This window comes from Microcaecilia unicolor, chromosome 14 (genome assembly GCF_901765095.1).
Source record: "Microcaecilia unicolor chromosome 14, aMicUni1.1, whole genome shotgun sequence".
In the NCBI taxonomy this organism is placed as follows: Eukaryota; Metazoa; Chordata; class Amphibia; order Gymnophiona; family Siphonopidae; genus Microcaecilia; species Microcaecilia unicolor.
In genome coordinates this window covers 24,177,856-24,194,755 of record NC_044044.1, presented here as the reverse complement: position 1 = coordinate 24,194,755, position 16,900 = coordinate 24,177,856, and the positions used below count along the sequence as shown (strand labels likewise).

The 16,900-nt window shown below is 39.6% G+C and overlaps 3 protein-coding genes across 3 annotated transcripts; all 3 read right to left on the bottom strand.

Moving 5' to 3' along the window:
- Positions 1-247: 247 nt before the first annotated feature.
- On the bottom strand, positions 248-1,171 carry LOC115457092 (olfactory receptor 11H6-like). The gene has a single exon (XM_030186516.1). The coding sequence runs from the start codon at positions 1,169-1,171 to the stop codon at positions 248-250; it is 924 nt and encodes a 307-aa protein (XP_030042376.1).
- A 6,250-nt stretch (positions 1,172-7,421) lies between these two features.
- On the bottom strand, positions 7,422-8,345 carry LOC115457091 (olfactory receptor 11H6-like). Its single transcript, XM_030186515.1, has one exon. It carries the CDS (start codon positions 8,343-8,345, stop codon positions 7,422-7,424), a length of 924 nt encoding a protein of 307 aa, XP_030042375.1.
- Positions 8,346-13,908: 5,563 nt separating this feature from the next.
- LOC115457090 (olfactory receptor 11G2-like) lies at positions 13,909-14,808 on the bottom strand. The gene has a single exon (XM_030186514.1). The coding sequence runs from the start codon at positions 14,806-14,808 to the stop codon at positions 13,909-13,911; it is 900 nt and encodes a 299-aa protein (XP_030042374.1).
- Between the last annotated feature and the right edge of the window lie 2,092 nt (positions 14,809-16,900).

Genomic DNA, 16,900 nt, shown 5'->3' with positions numbered 1-16,900 from the left:
AGAGCAATTAGGTTAGAGTTCCACCAAACTACAACGGGAGAGTCAAATGGTGGGGTTCGTTGAGGAATAGGCTTTCATAAATAGGAATGTATTTAAGAACTTCTTAAATAATTGATGGTCTAATATCCCTTTTAATTGCTTCAGCAGTTCGTTCCAAGTCTTAGCACTGGTAAATGGGAAAGACGAAGCCCACATCTGTTTGTAACTGACTTTCCTACTGCTGGGATAGTGAAGACTGAGAAAGTTGTTAATGTCTCATGACCTTTTTCACTACTTTCACAAACTCCTTATTCCGTAGACTATAGATTATGGGGTTTAGAAAAGGAGTTAAAATTGTGTAGATCGTAGTCAACAATTTATCATAACGCAATGAATGCTGCCCTGTTGGTCTAACATACATGTACATAGCACATCCATAGAGCATAATCACCACAGTGAGATGAGAGGCACAGGTGGAGAAGGCTTTATGACGGCCAGATGAGGAAGGAATTCTCACTATGGTGTGTATAATAAAAGCATAAGAGATACAAGTAGATGAGAAGGTAACGAGGAGCATTGATGAGCTGCTAATGGAAGACGCGAGTTCTGTCATAAAATCCCTCACACAAGCAATCTCCAGTAATGGTCCTGTATCACACAAGATATGATCAATTTCATTTTCTTGACAAAAAGGCAGCTGGGATATTAAGCTTACAGGCACCACAGACCAAACGAATCCGGCGATCCAGCAAGAAGCGCCAAGACACAAACATTTCCTGCTGCTCATTAACATACTGTAGCGGAGGGGATGACAGATGGCTAGATAGCGATCATAGCCCATGACGGCAAGAAGGAAGCACTCAGTTGTACCCAAAGAAAAGAAGAAAAAATACTGCAAGAAGCAGCCAGTGAAGGAAATGTAGTTATTTTTAGTGAGGAAGCCAGCCATGATTTTCGGTACAGTGCTAGTTGTGTACCAGATTTCGACAAAAGACAAGTTTGCAATGAACATGTACATGGGCTTCTGAAGAATTGGGTTGGACCACACCAACCTGACGATTGTTATATTCCCAATCAATGTGAGAATGTAGATTACTAGTACTAGTGTAAATATAACTGATTGTCCAACCACATTGATGGAGAATCCACGGAGGATAAACTCTTTCACCATCGTTTGATTTCCTCCCTGCATTCTTCCAAAGTTTCACCTGGAAAGAGCAGGAACAGTTAGTACACAAAAAAATGAGTTCACTCAGTAATTCAGTTCAAACCGCCCAAAATACTGCAGTCAGATTATATTTGGAAAAACAAAATACGAAAGTGCTAGGCCCCTAAGAGAAAACTTACACTGGCTTCCTCTTAAAGAACGTATAACTTTCAAAATATGCACTCTAGTGCATAAAGTAATTCACAGTGATGCTCCGACATACATGTTACACCTTATTGACGTACCACCCAGGAATGCTAAAAGATCGGCACGCACATTCCTAAATCTTCATTTCCCCAGCTGTAAAGGTCTAAAATACAGATTAATACATGCATCCAGCTTTTCATACTTAATTTCACAAATGTGAAATGCGCTACCATTGGACCTGAAAATAATTCACAACATAATTAACTTCCGTAAGGCACTGAAGACACATCTCTTTAACACGACATACCATAATGACTTATAATTGGAATTCACCATCATCTACTTACAATAGGATTACTCTCTTCATATACCGAATTATTTAATTTTATTATGCAACCCATGTTAATATGTGATACCATTTGTATATTTTCCCATTTTTACCCGACTGTGAATTTAGCATTCATGTTCTGTATATATTATCAATTATATATGTATTCTGAAATGACATAAATCATGACGGAAAAATTGTAAGCCACATTGAACCTGCAAATAGGTGGGAAAATGTGGGATACAAATGCAACAAATAAATAAATTCAAGTGAATTTTTTTTCTTTAATAAACCATTTAAAAAATTTTGGACAGAAATATTTTTGTAAACAGTACAAAATTTAAAATAAGCTTCCAGATTACCTTATAAGAAAAAGGTGAATCAACAATTGGTGGATCAAGGAGAGGAAATACCATTTGATTCTTTGGATTTAAATTTGACACAAACTTTGGAAGATGACAACTTGGGATTAACATCAGTGACTTTAATAGTAACTTTTGTATTACAACCGGACAGAGACTGGATACGTAAACAATTTTTCTTACATAGAGAGCAGCTCTTTATGGATTACAAAATAAGAATGTTTCCGGATATTTCTAAAGCAACCCAAAAACGGCATGAAGAATTTCTTAAATGTTGATACACTGATTTTGTCCCAGCATTTAATATTCAAGTCAGAAAAAGCCCATGGCGTTCAGTACCTTGGAATTAGCTGTCCACTGTGGCCTGTATATCAGAGCTTACTGCTTCAGAAATAAATGCAAAATGCACTGACCAACCCTGGTTTTGAACAATACCCGACAGACAGGACTTAACAAGGATCTGGGTTTTCTAGCCCATTATAAAATTGTATTCCTCTGTTTATCACCCTCCTCTCACCTAGCCACACCTATCCTGTTAGAATATCAATGAAATGCTTTGATGTCCCCATGCATACCTCCTACCCACCCCCATCCTCCCACCCTGTCAGACTGTCATAGTAATGCTTGAATGTTTTCACTTATATACACTGTCAGCTACCACATTTGCTTATTTCCGATCTGACAAAGAAGGGCAACCTTCAAAAGCTAATCAAGAAATGTATTAAGTTATGTCCAATAAAAAAGATATCATCTTATTTTCTTTTCTGTGTTTTATTTTGTTTGATTTCTATTGAGAACAATACTACAAAAGCAGAGAAAATATGGAGTAAAAAGACTTTACTCCGCACAAGTAATCCTTATTGTCACTATGCTTTACCTCTCAATGTGATATTTGCCATATGTGTTTAATAAATGTAATACCACTGTAGATTATAATATATGAAGCTCATAATTTAATGTGCGTGGTGTGGAGAGGCTAGAAAGAGTTTTAAGAAAGTATCAATGTGTTCTAAAGGGTGAAACATTTTTTTTAACTTCATGTTGAACATCTAAGGAGGCATCCTAGAAATGGCCCTGCAGATTTTAGAATACTTTTTAGAGGGGATTTCATGCAATGGCTTTTCATGCGTTCCTGATTTATTCTTTCCCTCTAATTTTCTCAGAAATGTTCATTTCTGCATCCTAAGAATAGAACAGAAAGAAACTTGTCTAGGTCGTAAGATGCAACATTCTTTATAGCTGTTGCCTTTTCAGTGATGTTCCACAAACTGATGGATATTTTTTTTGCAAGCAAGAGCTTCAATTTCTTATATTGCTTTTAGAGATTTTTTTTTACCAACATTAAATTAATGTTAAAGTCATGATCTACAAACCACCTGGTAATAAAATTGTTGAAGTCACTGTTCTACTTACTGTCAGTGAAGTCTTAGTGCCTTCAGAAATAGGTAGATAAGATATTTGATTGGTCAGTTGGGGCCATAGCTTGCCAAGATCGCATTCTCCCTTTCGTTGGTAGCAGAAGCTTGAACCAGAGGTGACACATATCACTCCATTCCCTCTGAGTCCATGGTTTCAGTCTTAGGTTGAGATTCCTTTCTAGGGAACTCAACAGACAATGACTTGCACATGTTGGCTTTTATACAGGGTTAAATGTTGAGCAGGGTGGAAGTACCTAGAGAGGGTAAACTGCAAGTCTTTGATGAAAGAAAAATCTTAAATATTCAGAGGGATTGTTGCACCCAGTGGAGGTCATTAATTTCTCTGTAATTATATGCATAGGTTAATACAGACAATATGTTCGAAGGTCTTTCCATTCAACCTGTTTCAGATGTCGCGAATCAGTATAATTGAGGATAAGTATTTTCTGGTAACAGTTTTCTTGTCTATGTAGAAATAAGGGTCAATCAACATTTAAGAAATGCAGTTAGTCATCATAGCATTGATTGTGCTTTTATTCATATAAAAGTTGATTAGCATACCACATCCAAACAGGATCTCAATAGAATTAGTAGTTTACACTATTTTATTTATTTAGATTTTGCTCACACCTTTTTCAGTAGTAGCTCAAGGTGAGTTACATTCAAGTAGTCTGGATAGTTCTCTGTCCCAGGAGAGCTCACAATCTAAGTTTGTACCTGAGGCAATGGAGGGTTAAGTGACTTGCCCCAGATCACAAGGAACAGCAGTGGGATTTGAACTGGCCACCTCTGGATTGCACTAACCACTAGGCCACTCCGCATTACCACATGGTGACTGGGTAGAACAGGATTACTGCATGAGCCCTTACTGCCTACAAAATAGGTGGTGGTAAGTGTTCACACAGAGGGGCATAGTTGAATGGGGACGACCATCTCTAAGGGTGCCCATCTGTAAGGATGGCGCCGCGAAGGGGCAGAGAAACCCGTATTATAGAAACAAGATGGGCGTCCATCTTTCATTTCGATAATACGGTTGGAGATGCCCAAACCTCAACATTTAGATCGACTTGGACAAACTTAGAGATGGTTGTACCCAGTTTTCACCCATAATGGAAACCGAGGACGCCCATCTCAAAAACGACCAAATCCAATTCATTTGGTCATGGGAGGAGCCAGCATTCATAGTGTACTGATCCCCCGTACATGCATGTAGTTATAGAATATGGCCCAGTGCATTACTGCAAAGGGAGTGTCCCCATGGGAGAGTCATGGGTGGATCATGGGCATTGGGCCAGATTCTATATCAGGCATCTGAAAAAAAAACACCTAGGCGTATTCTTTAAAGTACACCTAAATTTTGTACTATGGGCTTAAATTTCCACACAGTATATCCAGTATGCTGAGCATCACTCCACATGACCAAATTTGATCACATCCATTTAGGCCATGTTTTACTTGGCGTAAGTACCGACATGCAGATTTAGGCACAGAGGGCCATATGCTATAACAATGCATATAAATGTTGAAACACCCATGAAATGCCCAAATCCATCTCCAGAGCCACACCCCTTTGGACTGCACATGTTAGAATTTAGGTGGAATTTATAACAGAATATGCTTGGCGAGCTATGCGTGTAAAATCTAATTATTACTAAATTAGTGTCCACTATTACTTGTTAAGTGCTGCTATCAACACTGATTAGCTTGTTTAGCCAATTAAGTTATGTGCCTTGTTAAAGAATATGCTTGGATTTTGTGCAGAACCCTAGCAGGTGAATTTTCAAAAGAGAAGGGCGCTCATCTTCTGACACAAATCGGGAGATGGGCGTCATTCTCTCAGGGTCGCCCAAATCGGCATAATAGAAAGCCGATTTTGGGCACCCTCAACTGCTTTCCATCGCGGGGATGACCAAACTTCACATGGGCGTGTCAGCAGTGTACTGAAGGTGGGACGTGGGCGTGGTTAACAGATGGGCGTCCTTGGCCGATAATGGAAAAAAGAAGGGCGGCCCTGACGAGCATTTTGCCAACTTTACTTGGTCCCTTTTTTTCACGACCAACCCTCGAAAAGGTGGCCGAATTGACCTGGTACAAATAAGTACCTAAATATACTATGTAAACTGCTTTCAATGTAGGTGCAAAAACCACAGAAAAGCAGTATATCAAGTCTCGTCAACATGGGCAGTCTAATACTTGACATCATAACTAAGAACATTACGCATGTAGGTGGGTACACAGCTTCTTTGTCCCACAGATCTTGCCGTTGGAGCAGCCTGTTCTCCTGCTGTGGTGCCACTTGCCACACCGATTGTCTCTCCGGTGTATCTTGTTAAAGGATACACCCTGCTCTTCCCGATCTGCTGATCTGGGCCTCCTGGCCGTCAGAGCCAGGAGACAAGTTGTGACTCAGCTACTGTGTGGCATATGACTCTTGGTTACATTTTAATTTTACACTAAGCTACTTTCACTTAACGCTTTCCATAATTCTTATCAGTTTGTCTATTCGTCGACTGTGTACCTGTCGCTGTGACAGTATCAATGATGTAACTTTACGCCTAACTGTGACAACTACTCCATTCGGGGCGGGTGGGTTGGGTCAGCGCTGCTTCCTGTGTTGGCTGGCTTAAAGAGGCTGCATGATCCCTCAGCTGTCCCTTTTATTGCTTATTTCGCCCCTCCTCTTCTCCTTGTCCTTTTCCTTTTCTTTAACCCTTTCGCTACCTGTGCCTATACTCTGACTCTATCTCTTTCTAGCCCCCCTTTTCTTGCCCCTCCCTTCCTTCCCTTTTGCCTGGCTGGCCTTCCACCCGTTTGTGAGCGGCATTCCCCGAATGGGCTCTGCCTTTTTCTTTCCCTTTACATGTGTCATTCCTACACACTGAGGCCATTTTTTCTGCAGGGGTAAAATGGCCGATTTTTCTATTTTCTGTATGAATGGCTACATGCTAATTTTTCCATTAGCATGTGGCTATTAGTGTTTGACCCCCTCCCCCCACCACCTATTTTGTAGGCGGTAAGGACTCAGGTGCTAACCATGCGTTAATCGGTTAGTACACGGCAATGTAGCTGCACTAACAATTAACTCAGAACATGAACACTCTCCACCCCCAGACCCTCACCAGCGCTAAAAGATAAATTCTAATTTTTAGCATGTGGATAGTGTGTGCTGATGGCAACATGAATGTGGGATGCCTAAGCATGCCCCGCGGTAAGGCATTTTTACCTGCAGTAAGAATGCATTAGGTGATAGTACTAACCGCAACTTAGTAAAACGAGATAATAAGGAAAACAAAATTGTTTACAATTATTATTATTATTATTATTTATTTCATTTGTATCCCACATTCCCCCACCTATTTGCAGGCTCAATGTGGCTTACATAGATTTAATAACATTGTCATAGTTGGATATCAGATACACTTAGTTATGTGTAGCGATTAAGGAAGGGGAGAGGGATGAAGGAAGAGAGTTGTTAAGGTAGTTGTAGAGGGTGTGCGTTCATAATTGAGTGGACTTAGTGAGGTTATAGGTTTTCATTGTAGGCTTTGTTGAAGAAGAATGTTTCCAGAGATTTTCGAAATGTAGTTGTTTCTTTGATTGCTTTCAGGTCTGTAGGTAATGCATTCCATATCTGCGTGCTCTTGTAAGAGAAGGTAGTGGCGTGCATCAGCTTGTATTTAAGTCCTTTGCAGCTGGGGTAGTGCAGGTTGAGAAATTTGCGGGATGATCTTGTGGCGTTACTTGGCCATCATACAGAATGCAGCTTATAAACTCTGAAAGCTATGATGCAAATATATACAGAAAGCATATATGATATAGATAGGTGAGGGCATGAATGGTTAGATGAAGTATATTAAAGTTCTAGATGGATAGATAAGAACACAGGATGTAGAGTAAAATTGGCGTAGCATAACATATTCCAAAAATGCAAACTGTAAATACATTTAATGAACAAAGTAATGCTATGTTTAATTAACTTGTTAATGTCTCATGACCTTTTTCACTACGTTCACGAACTCCTGATTCCGTAGACTATAGATTATGGGATTTAGAAAAGGAGTTACAATTGTGTAGATTGTAGTCAACAATTTATCATAATGTAACGGATGCTTCCCTGTTGGCCTAACATACATGTACATAGCACATCCAAAGATCAAAATCACCACAGTGAGATGAGAGGCACAGGTGGAAAAGGCTTTATGACGGCCAGATGAGGAAGGAATTCTTACTATGGTGTGTATAATAAAAGCATAAGAGATACAAGTACATAAGAAGGTAAAGAGGAGCATTGATGAGCTGCTAACGGAAGAGGCGACTTCTGTCATAAAATCCCTCACACAAGCAATCTCCAGTAATGGTCCTGTATCACACAAGATGTGATCAATTTCATTTTCTCCACAGAAAGGCAGCTGGGATATTAAGCTTACAGGCACCACAGTCCAAACGAATCCACCGATCCAGCAAGAAGCGCCAAGACACAAGCATTTCCGGCTGCTCATTAACATACTGTAGCGGAGGGGATGACAGATGGCTAGATAGCGATCATAGCCCATGACGGCAAGAAGGAAGCACTCAGTGGTACCCAAAGAAAAGAAGAAAAAATACTGCAAGAAGCAGCCAGTGAAGGAAATGTAGTTATTTTTAGTGAGGAAGCCAGCCATGATTTTCGGTACAGTGCTAGTTGTGTACCAGATTTCGACAAAAGACAAGTTTGCAATGAACATGTACATGGGCTTCTGAAGAGTTGGGTTGGACCACACCAACCTGACGATTGTTATATTCCCAATCAATGTGAGAATGTAGATTACTAGTACTAGTGTAAATATAACTGATTGTCCAGCCCCATTGATGGAGAATCCACGGAGGATAAACTCTTTCACCATCGTTTGATTTCCTCCCTGCATTCTTCCAAAGTTTCACCTGGAAAGAGCAGGAACAGTTAGTACACAAAAAAACGAGTTCACTCAGTAATTCAAATGAATGTTTTTTTCTTTAATAAACCATTTAAAAAAATTTTGGACAGAAATATTTTTGTGAACAGTACAAAATTTAAAATAAGTTTCCAGATTACCTTATAAGAAAAAGGAGAATCAGTAATTGGTATATCAATGAGAGGAAATACCATTTGATTCTTTGGATTTAAATTTGACACAATCTTTGGAAGATGACAATTTGGGATTAACATCAATGACTTTAATAGTAACTTTTGTATTACAACCGGACAGAGACTGGATACTTAAACAATTTTTCTTACATGGAGAACAGCTCTTTATGGATTACAAAATAAGAATGTTTCTGGATATTTCTAAAGCAACCCAAAAACGGCATGAAGAATTTCTTAAATTACGCCCAAAGATACAACAATTGGGTGCTCTTTTCTGGCCAACCTTCCCATGCAAATGTGTTGTTAAATTAAATTCTCTAAAATATATATTCTTTGATCCTATACAATTTAATTCCTTTTTGGACTCTAAAATTGCCCTGGTACCTTCTGCACAGTTAAGTCAAATAATTACATCTACTCCGTAAATTAATTAGGAACTCCTGGAACTCCCTCTCAATCCGTAGTTCTTTATGGAAAGAATCTTTAGTTTATTCTTTGTAATTACTTGAATATTTTGACATGCCTCCTATATTGCGGACTATAGATGAATGATATAATGAGTTTCAAATATTTTATATTGTAAACTTATTAACCTTAAGTAAAATATTTCTTCTTTTGATGTTTCATCATTTCAATGTAAGATGGGAATTATAGAATTATTTTGTAATATTATTTTCCCCTCTGTTAATCATCTTTGCCAAACAAGATGTATTCTTGAAATTATTGTAAAATTGTAAAAACAAAATAAAAGAAGTTTCCAGCCTTCCCTTATTTATTTATTAGGATTTATTTACCGCCTTTTTGAAGGAATTCACTCACGGCGGTGTACAGTAAGAATAGATCAAACATGAGCAGGAGGCAATTACAACAGTAAAAATATTCGAACAACAATACAAAGTATGGCAAGGTATACCATTGTGTGAAGCTTCTGTGCTGTATGTGTACTTTACATCCATCAAAGAGAAGCCTGGCTCAGTCTTCTAAAAAAAAAAAAAAGGCCCTCTTATTTTGTTAAAGTTATAATCATAGGATAAAGTTACGCTGCAGTTAGATGAAGCAGGTATCATATAAATGCAAACATTTATGAAAGAATATTTATTTATTTATTTGTTACATTTGTATCCCACATTTTCCCACCTATTTGCAGGCTCAATGTGGCTTACATTGAACCGTAGAGGCGTTCGCCATCTCCGGTAGAGAGACAAATACAAACAGTTGTTGTGCTCGAGTAAGGTTCATGTGTTACAGACACAATTGGGGAATCGTAGAGAGAAAGAGTTATGCAGAGTCTATAACAAGCTTTGGTTTCGTTGTTTTGCTGGGTGTAGGCACTTAAGTTGGGTCGATAGGGTATGCCTTTTTGAACAGGTTGTTTTTTAGTGATTTCCGGAAGTTTAGGTGGTGTTCTGGGAGAAAGGCGCTGGCCTGTGTCCTGTATTTATTTCAGAAGCATTTCTGCCCTTAATCAAAGTTTATTATCTTTTTAGATTATCACTTTGATATTATTTTACGTCTAAAATCTGTACAATATATAACTATGAAGAACCGCTTTGGACTTTTTGGGGTTCTGTGGTTTATAAATCCTAGAGAATGGAAAGAGCTCCTATGAACTCCAGTCTGAAGAGGATATAGATGGGACAGGGTAGCGAAGACACAACCTCTCGGCTCAGTGGAAAGAAGACTTGCTTGGTCTCACATGATGATGGCAGGCAGGAAAACACATGCATTCATGGTTACACACTTCCAAAAGCTCCTGGAAAGTTATGCTGGGGAGCATCTCCGTGCTGTGACGCTGCCAGTGACATCGCCCCCCTCCCTCCCATTTGTGTGAATACAACATCCTATGCTTTGATGTCCCCATGCATACCTCCTACTCACCCCCACCCTCCCACCCTGTCAGACTGTCAAAGTAATGCTTGGATGTTTCACTTATATATACAGTATTATCAGCTACCACATTTGCCTATTTCCGATCTGACGAAGAAGGGCAACCTTCGAAAGCTAATCAAGAAATGTATTAAGTTATGTCCAATAAAAAAGATATCATCTTATTTTCTTTTCCGTGTTTCATTTTGTTTGATTTCTATTGAGAACAATACTACAAAAGCAGAGAAAATATGGAGTAAAAAGACTTTACTCCGCACATGTTATCCTTATTGTCACTATGCTTTACCTCTCAATGTGATATTTGCCATATGTGTTTAATAAATGTAATACCACTGTAGATTATAATATATGAAGCTCATAATCTAATGTGTGTGGTGTGGAGAGGCTAGAAAGAGTTTTAAGAAAGGTATCAATGTGTTCTAAAGGGTGAAACATTATTTTATTTCATTTTGAACATCTAAGGAGGTATCCTAGAAATGGCCCTGCAGATTTTAGAATACTTTTTAGAGGGGATTTCATGCAATGGCTTTTCATGCGTTCCTGATTTATTCTTTCCCTCTAATTTTCTCAGAAATGTTCATTTTTGCATCCTAAGAATAGAACAGAAAGAAACTTGTCTAGGTCGTAAGAGGCAACATTCTTTGTAGCTGTTGCCTTTTCAATGACGTTCCACAAACTGATGGATTTTTTTTTGCAAGCAAGAGCTTCAATTTCTTATATTTCTTTTAGAGATTTTTTTTTACCAACATTAAATTGATGTTAGTCATGATCTACAAACCACCTAGTAATAAAATTGCTGGTCACTATTCTACTTACTGTGAGTGAAGTCTTAGTGCCTTCAGAAATAGGTAGATTAGATATTTGATTGGTCAGTTGGGGCCATAGCTTGCCAAGATCGCATTCTCCCTTTCGTTGGTAGCAGAAGCTTGAACCAGAGGTGGCACTTATCACTCCATTCCCTCTGTGTCCATGGTTTCAGTCTTAGGTTGAGATTCCTTTCTAGGGAACTCAACAGACAATGACTTGCCCATGTTGGCTTTTATACAGGGTTAAATGTTGAGCAGGGTGGAAGTACCTAGAGAGGGTAAACTGCAAGTCTTTGATCAAAGAAAAATTATTCAGAGGGATTGTTGCACCCAGTGGAGGTCATTAATTTCTCTGTAATTATATGCATAGGTTAATACAGACAATATGTTCGAAGGTCTTTCCATTCAACCTGTTTCTGATGTCGCAGATCAGTATAATTGAGGATAAGTATGTTCTGGTAACAGTTTTCTTGTCTATGTAGAAATAAGGGTCAATCAACATTTAAGAAATGCAGTTAGTCATCATAGCATTGATTGTGCTTTTATTCATATAAAAGTTGATTAGCATACCACATCCAAACAGGATCGCAATAGAATTAGTAGTTTACACTATTTTATTTATTTATCTTTTGTCTTTAAAGAATAATAAACATTTACAAGGAAATCTCAATTGGAAACAAGCATTTAACCCAATAGATTCTTGTTTCATTTCAAGAAACTTCAATCCAGGCATGTTATATAACAACACGTGTAACTTAATTGGCGTAATAAGCTAATCATCACTGATAACAGCACTTAACAAGCAATAATGAGCACTGATTGACAATATTTAGAATTTACGCACACAACTCGCTAAACATATTCTGTAATGAACTGAGCCTAAATTCTAATGCGTAGAGTTCAAAAGGGGCGTGGCTACGGATGGGGAAATAGGCGTTCCCAAATTTATGCATGTAGATATAGAATATGGCCCAGTGCATTACTGCAAAGGGAGTGTCCCCATGGGAGAGTCATGGGTGGATCATGGGCATTGGGCCAGATTCTATATCAGGCACCTGAAACAAAAACACCTAGGCGTATTCTTTAAAGTACACCCAAATTCTGTACAGTGGGCTTAAATTTCCACACAGTATATCCAGTATGCTGAGCATCACTCCACATGACCAAATTTGATCACATCCATTTAGGCCATGTTTTATTTGGCGTAAATACCGACATGCAGTGGCGTACCAAAGGGGGGGGGCGGTTCGCCCGGGTGCACGCTGCTGGGGGGGTGCAGCTTACCTGTCAGCTCCGCTGGTTCCCTGCTCTCTCTGCCCTGGAACAGGTTACTTCCTGTTCCGGGGCAGAGAGAGCAGGGCCAGCGGAGCTGACAGGTGCGCGGCTGCTCCCAGCAACCAAGAAGGCACCGGGGGGGGGGGGGGGGGTGCTGATATGCCGCCAGGGGGGGTGTTGATGCGCCAGAAGGGGGGGTTTGATTCGCCAGGGGGGGGTTGATGGGGGGGTTGATGTGCCGGAAAGGGGGGTTGATTCGCCATGGGGGGTGCGCAGCGGCGATCCGCCCCGGGTGTCAGCCGACCTAGGATCGCCACTGCTGACATGCAGATGTAGGCACATATGCTATAACAATGCATGTAAATGTTGAAATGCCCATGAAATGCCCAATTCTATGCCTACAGCCACACCCCTTTGGACTGCACAGGTTAGAATTTAGGTGCAATTTATAACAGAATATGCTTGGCGAGCTGTGCACGTAAATTCTAATTATTACTTAATTAGAGTTCAGTATTACTTGTTAAGTAATGCTATCAACACTGATTAGCTTTTTTGCCAATTAGGTTATGCGCCTTGTTAAAGACTATGCTTGGATTTTGTGCAGAACACTAGGCATACTAAGTAGAATTCGGGGGATTACAACTATTTCAGTGTGTGCTTTATGGAATAGTTGCGTGAGACCTTATTGCTAAGGTAAGGTCTCAGACTGAAAATGGACACACGCTGGTTTTAATTAATTAATTTATATATTTATTTTGCTGCCTTTATATCCCACATTTTCCCACCTATTTGCAGACTCAATGTGGCTTACAATATAATACAACTACAATCACATTGATGGAATAGAAAATCAGAGTATATATAACAGATAAGGTGTACAGGAATATTATGGCAGTCATATTAACGGAGAAGAATTTCAGAATTGTTGCTATTAAGGTGCATTCAAAACTTATGTCGAGTAAGAAGTGGATAAATGGATAACAACATAACATAATGATATCAGGACAAGGTGTCATTATCAGTAATTAGGGTGTAAATAAAATAGGCAAATTGTGTCTGGTGTAGTTTAGGAGTCAGATCGTTATGGGGGATCCATTTTGTACACTTTATTGAACAAGTAAGTCTTCAGTAGTTTCCGGAAGGTCATTAGGTCGCGTGTTTTTGCCGCACGTCCATTTTTGGCCACCAAAAAAAGGCCTTTTTTTCCAGGTACGCTGAAAAATTGACCTACGTGTGTCCAAAAGACACGCCTACACCAAGGCAGGCCACTTTTAGGTGCACCTTAGTAAATGGGCCCCTACGTGCCTAGTTGTTTGATACCTAACTTTAGGTGCATTTATAGAATTCCCCCGTCTACACATTGCAAATTGCAGATGAATTTGAAAAGCACACAATTCAGCTCATGACCTTTCGCACCACTTTCATGAACTCTTTGTTCCGTAGGCTGTAGATAATGGGATTCAGAAAAGGAGTTACAATAGTGTAGATTGTAGCCAACAATTTATCATACTTCAATGGATGCTTCCCTGATGGCCTAATATACATGTACATAGTACATCCAAACATCAAAAACACCACAGTGAGATGAGAGGCACAGGTGGAAAAGGCTTTGCGACGCCCAGCTGCGGAAGGGATTCTTATTATGGTTTGTATAATAAAAGCATAAGAGATAGATGTAAACAAGCAGGTAGCAAGGAGCATTGATGAGGTGCATATAGAACAAGCAACTTCTATCGTAAAATCCCTCTCACAAACAATTTCCAGTAGTGGTCCCGTATCGCACAAGATGTGATCGATTTCATTTTCTCGACAGAAAGGAAGCTGGGATATTAAGCTTACAGGCAATACAGACCAGGTGAATCCAGCGATCCAGCAGGAAGCACCGAGGCACAAACATTTCCTTCTGCTCATTAACACATTGTAGCGTAGGGGCTGGCAGATGGCTAGATATCGATCATAGCCCATGATGGCAAGAAGGAAACATTCAGTTGTACCCAAGGAGAAGAAGAAAAAATACTGCAAGAAGCAGCCAGTGAAGGAAATGTAGTTATCTTGAACCAGTAAACCGGACAGCATCTTTGGCATCGTGCTAGTTGTGAACCAGATTTCGACAAAAGACAAATTTGCAAGGAATATGTACATGGGCTTTTGAAGAGTTGGGTGGGACCAAACCAACTTGATGATTGTTATATTCCCAGTCAATGTGAAAGTGTAGATTAAAAATAATAGCGTAAATAGAACTGGCTGTCCAACCCCATTGCTGGAGAATCCACGGAGGATAAACTCTTTCACCATCGTTTGGTTTTCTCTATGCATTCTTGTAATGTTTTACCACAGGAATTCGTTCAGTAATTCAATTGAATGTTTATTCTTAATAAGTTATAATTGTTTCAAAAATGAGGGAAAATATTTGTGAACAAGGCAATATCTAAAAATAAATACCAGCCTTCTTTTGTGTGAGACTTCCTTGTTCTGTGTGCCTTACTTCCATCCATGTGACGTTTGTCTTGGTCTTCTATATATCTCCTCTGGTTTCCTTAAAGATAAAATCGCAGAATTAGGAGAGGCAGTTATTACACAAATGCAAGCATGTTGAAAAGAATATGATGGAATGACTTGTTGTCATTTTTTTGTTATGGAGATTGAGGGAGGACATTTTTTGAAAGCGGGGGCCCCACAGGTAAACACTTCTTTATCAAGCAAATGACTTTGAACATTTCCATCACGAAGTATTACTACTGCAGAAACAGCAGAAGAGCAGATCTTCATCACATCCCCCTGTGGGCGTCTTATTGATAAAGGTAAAGCATGAAAACAACACAGTCAGATGAATCAGTAGATATTGGTGAAAGCTCAGTGCAAACATTGTAAGGGAGAAATAAGCTCTTTGGTATAACGCAACTACAACTGGAAATGTTACGCGAGACTGAGATCATACGCCACGTACCCTGGCTTAGGAGTAAGGTTCATTCCTGTCATGGTATGCATAAACTAATCCATTTGGAGAAATTGCCCCCTAGAAATACATGAAAACTGTCATGATGAAAACTCTAATCTGACAACAGGTTCAAGAAATGGTCCGTTTTATATTATGGTGTATAATATTGTCACCGCTGCTCCAACATCCTTGGTTAACAGCTTTTCAGATTCCATCTAATATTTAAGAGGCAGGATGTGGATGTCTAACACTGCAGTATATCCATATAGCAAGGAGCATGCTCTGGGCGTGTTTTGACTGGGACTAGGGAAGGCCCAAAATATGGATGGCCAACTCTGATCACAGAAGGACAAGGGATGTCCATGTCTAAAAAAAAAAATGAACCTCAGCATTCAGACCTGGTACTTGTCATTTCCAGGTTTCAGAAATCTACTCCGATTGTGCAGCTGTCCACTGGAGGGATAAGGAATGACATCTTTGTAAAACCAGCAAGAGATACCAGACCTTCAGGTATTATAGACAAGGTTAACATAGTAGTATGCAGGTCTGAGGTGTAACCTAATTGTTATTGCAACGGTCTGAGAACCAAAAGACCTAGGAATGACTTGTAATTTGGCTTTTTTTTTTTTTTTTAAATAATTGTGACCTCCCACCCCAGCAACAGAAAAATACCTACTGCCCCTGAATATATAAGACATATGCAAGCTTGAAGTCTATTGAAGTGGTGTACATTCATGGGCAGTAGGTAAGTTTCTGTTCCTGGATGGCTCACATTAAAATAAAATTAAGAACAGCTGAAGTGATATTTGAACCTGGATCCCCTAATTCCCAGCCCACAGCTCTAACCATTAGGCTACCCCTCTGCTGTGCATGGTCATCTAAGTAGCCATTTTATATGATAGATGTTCCTATGCTCCCACACAGATGTCTATGTTCCTTGATTTCCCTGTTCATAATTTGGACATTTCAGGGGTCCTTTTACTAAGGTGTGCTGAAAAATGGCCTGCAGTAGTGTAGGCGTGGGTTTTGGGCACGAGCAGAATCTTTTTTTTCAGCGCACTTGTATAAAAGGCCATTTTAAAATTCTTGCTGAAAATGGATGTGCGTCCACGCGCCCATTTGGGGTCTGACACCTTACCACCAGCCATTGACCTAGCGGTAAAGTCTCTTGCGGTAATGAGCTATGCACGCCAAATACCACATGGTGAGAATCCGATGCGCGCTGCAGAAAATAAAAATTATTTTTGGCTGCGCGTAGCGGATGTGCAGCAAAAATGAAATTATTGCAAGAGCCATGCGGTAACTTCATTTTGGAACACGTTGGACACACGTAGATGCTTACGTGGCTTAGTAAAAGGGCCCATCAGTTTGTAAAATAGATGTTCATGCTGGACTTTTCTGCAGCTCCTCAGTACCTCTCCACTCTCATCTCTCCCTACATTTCTCCCC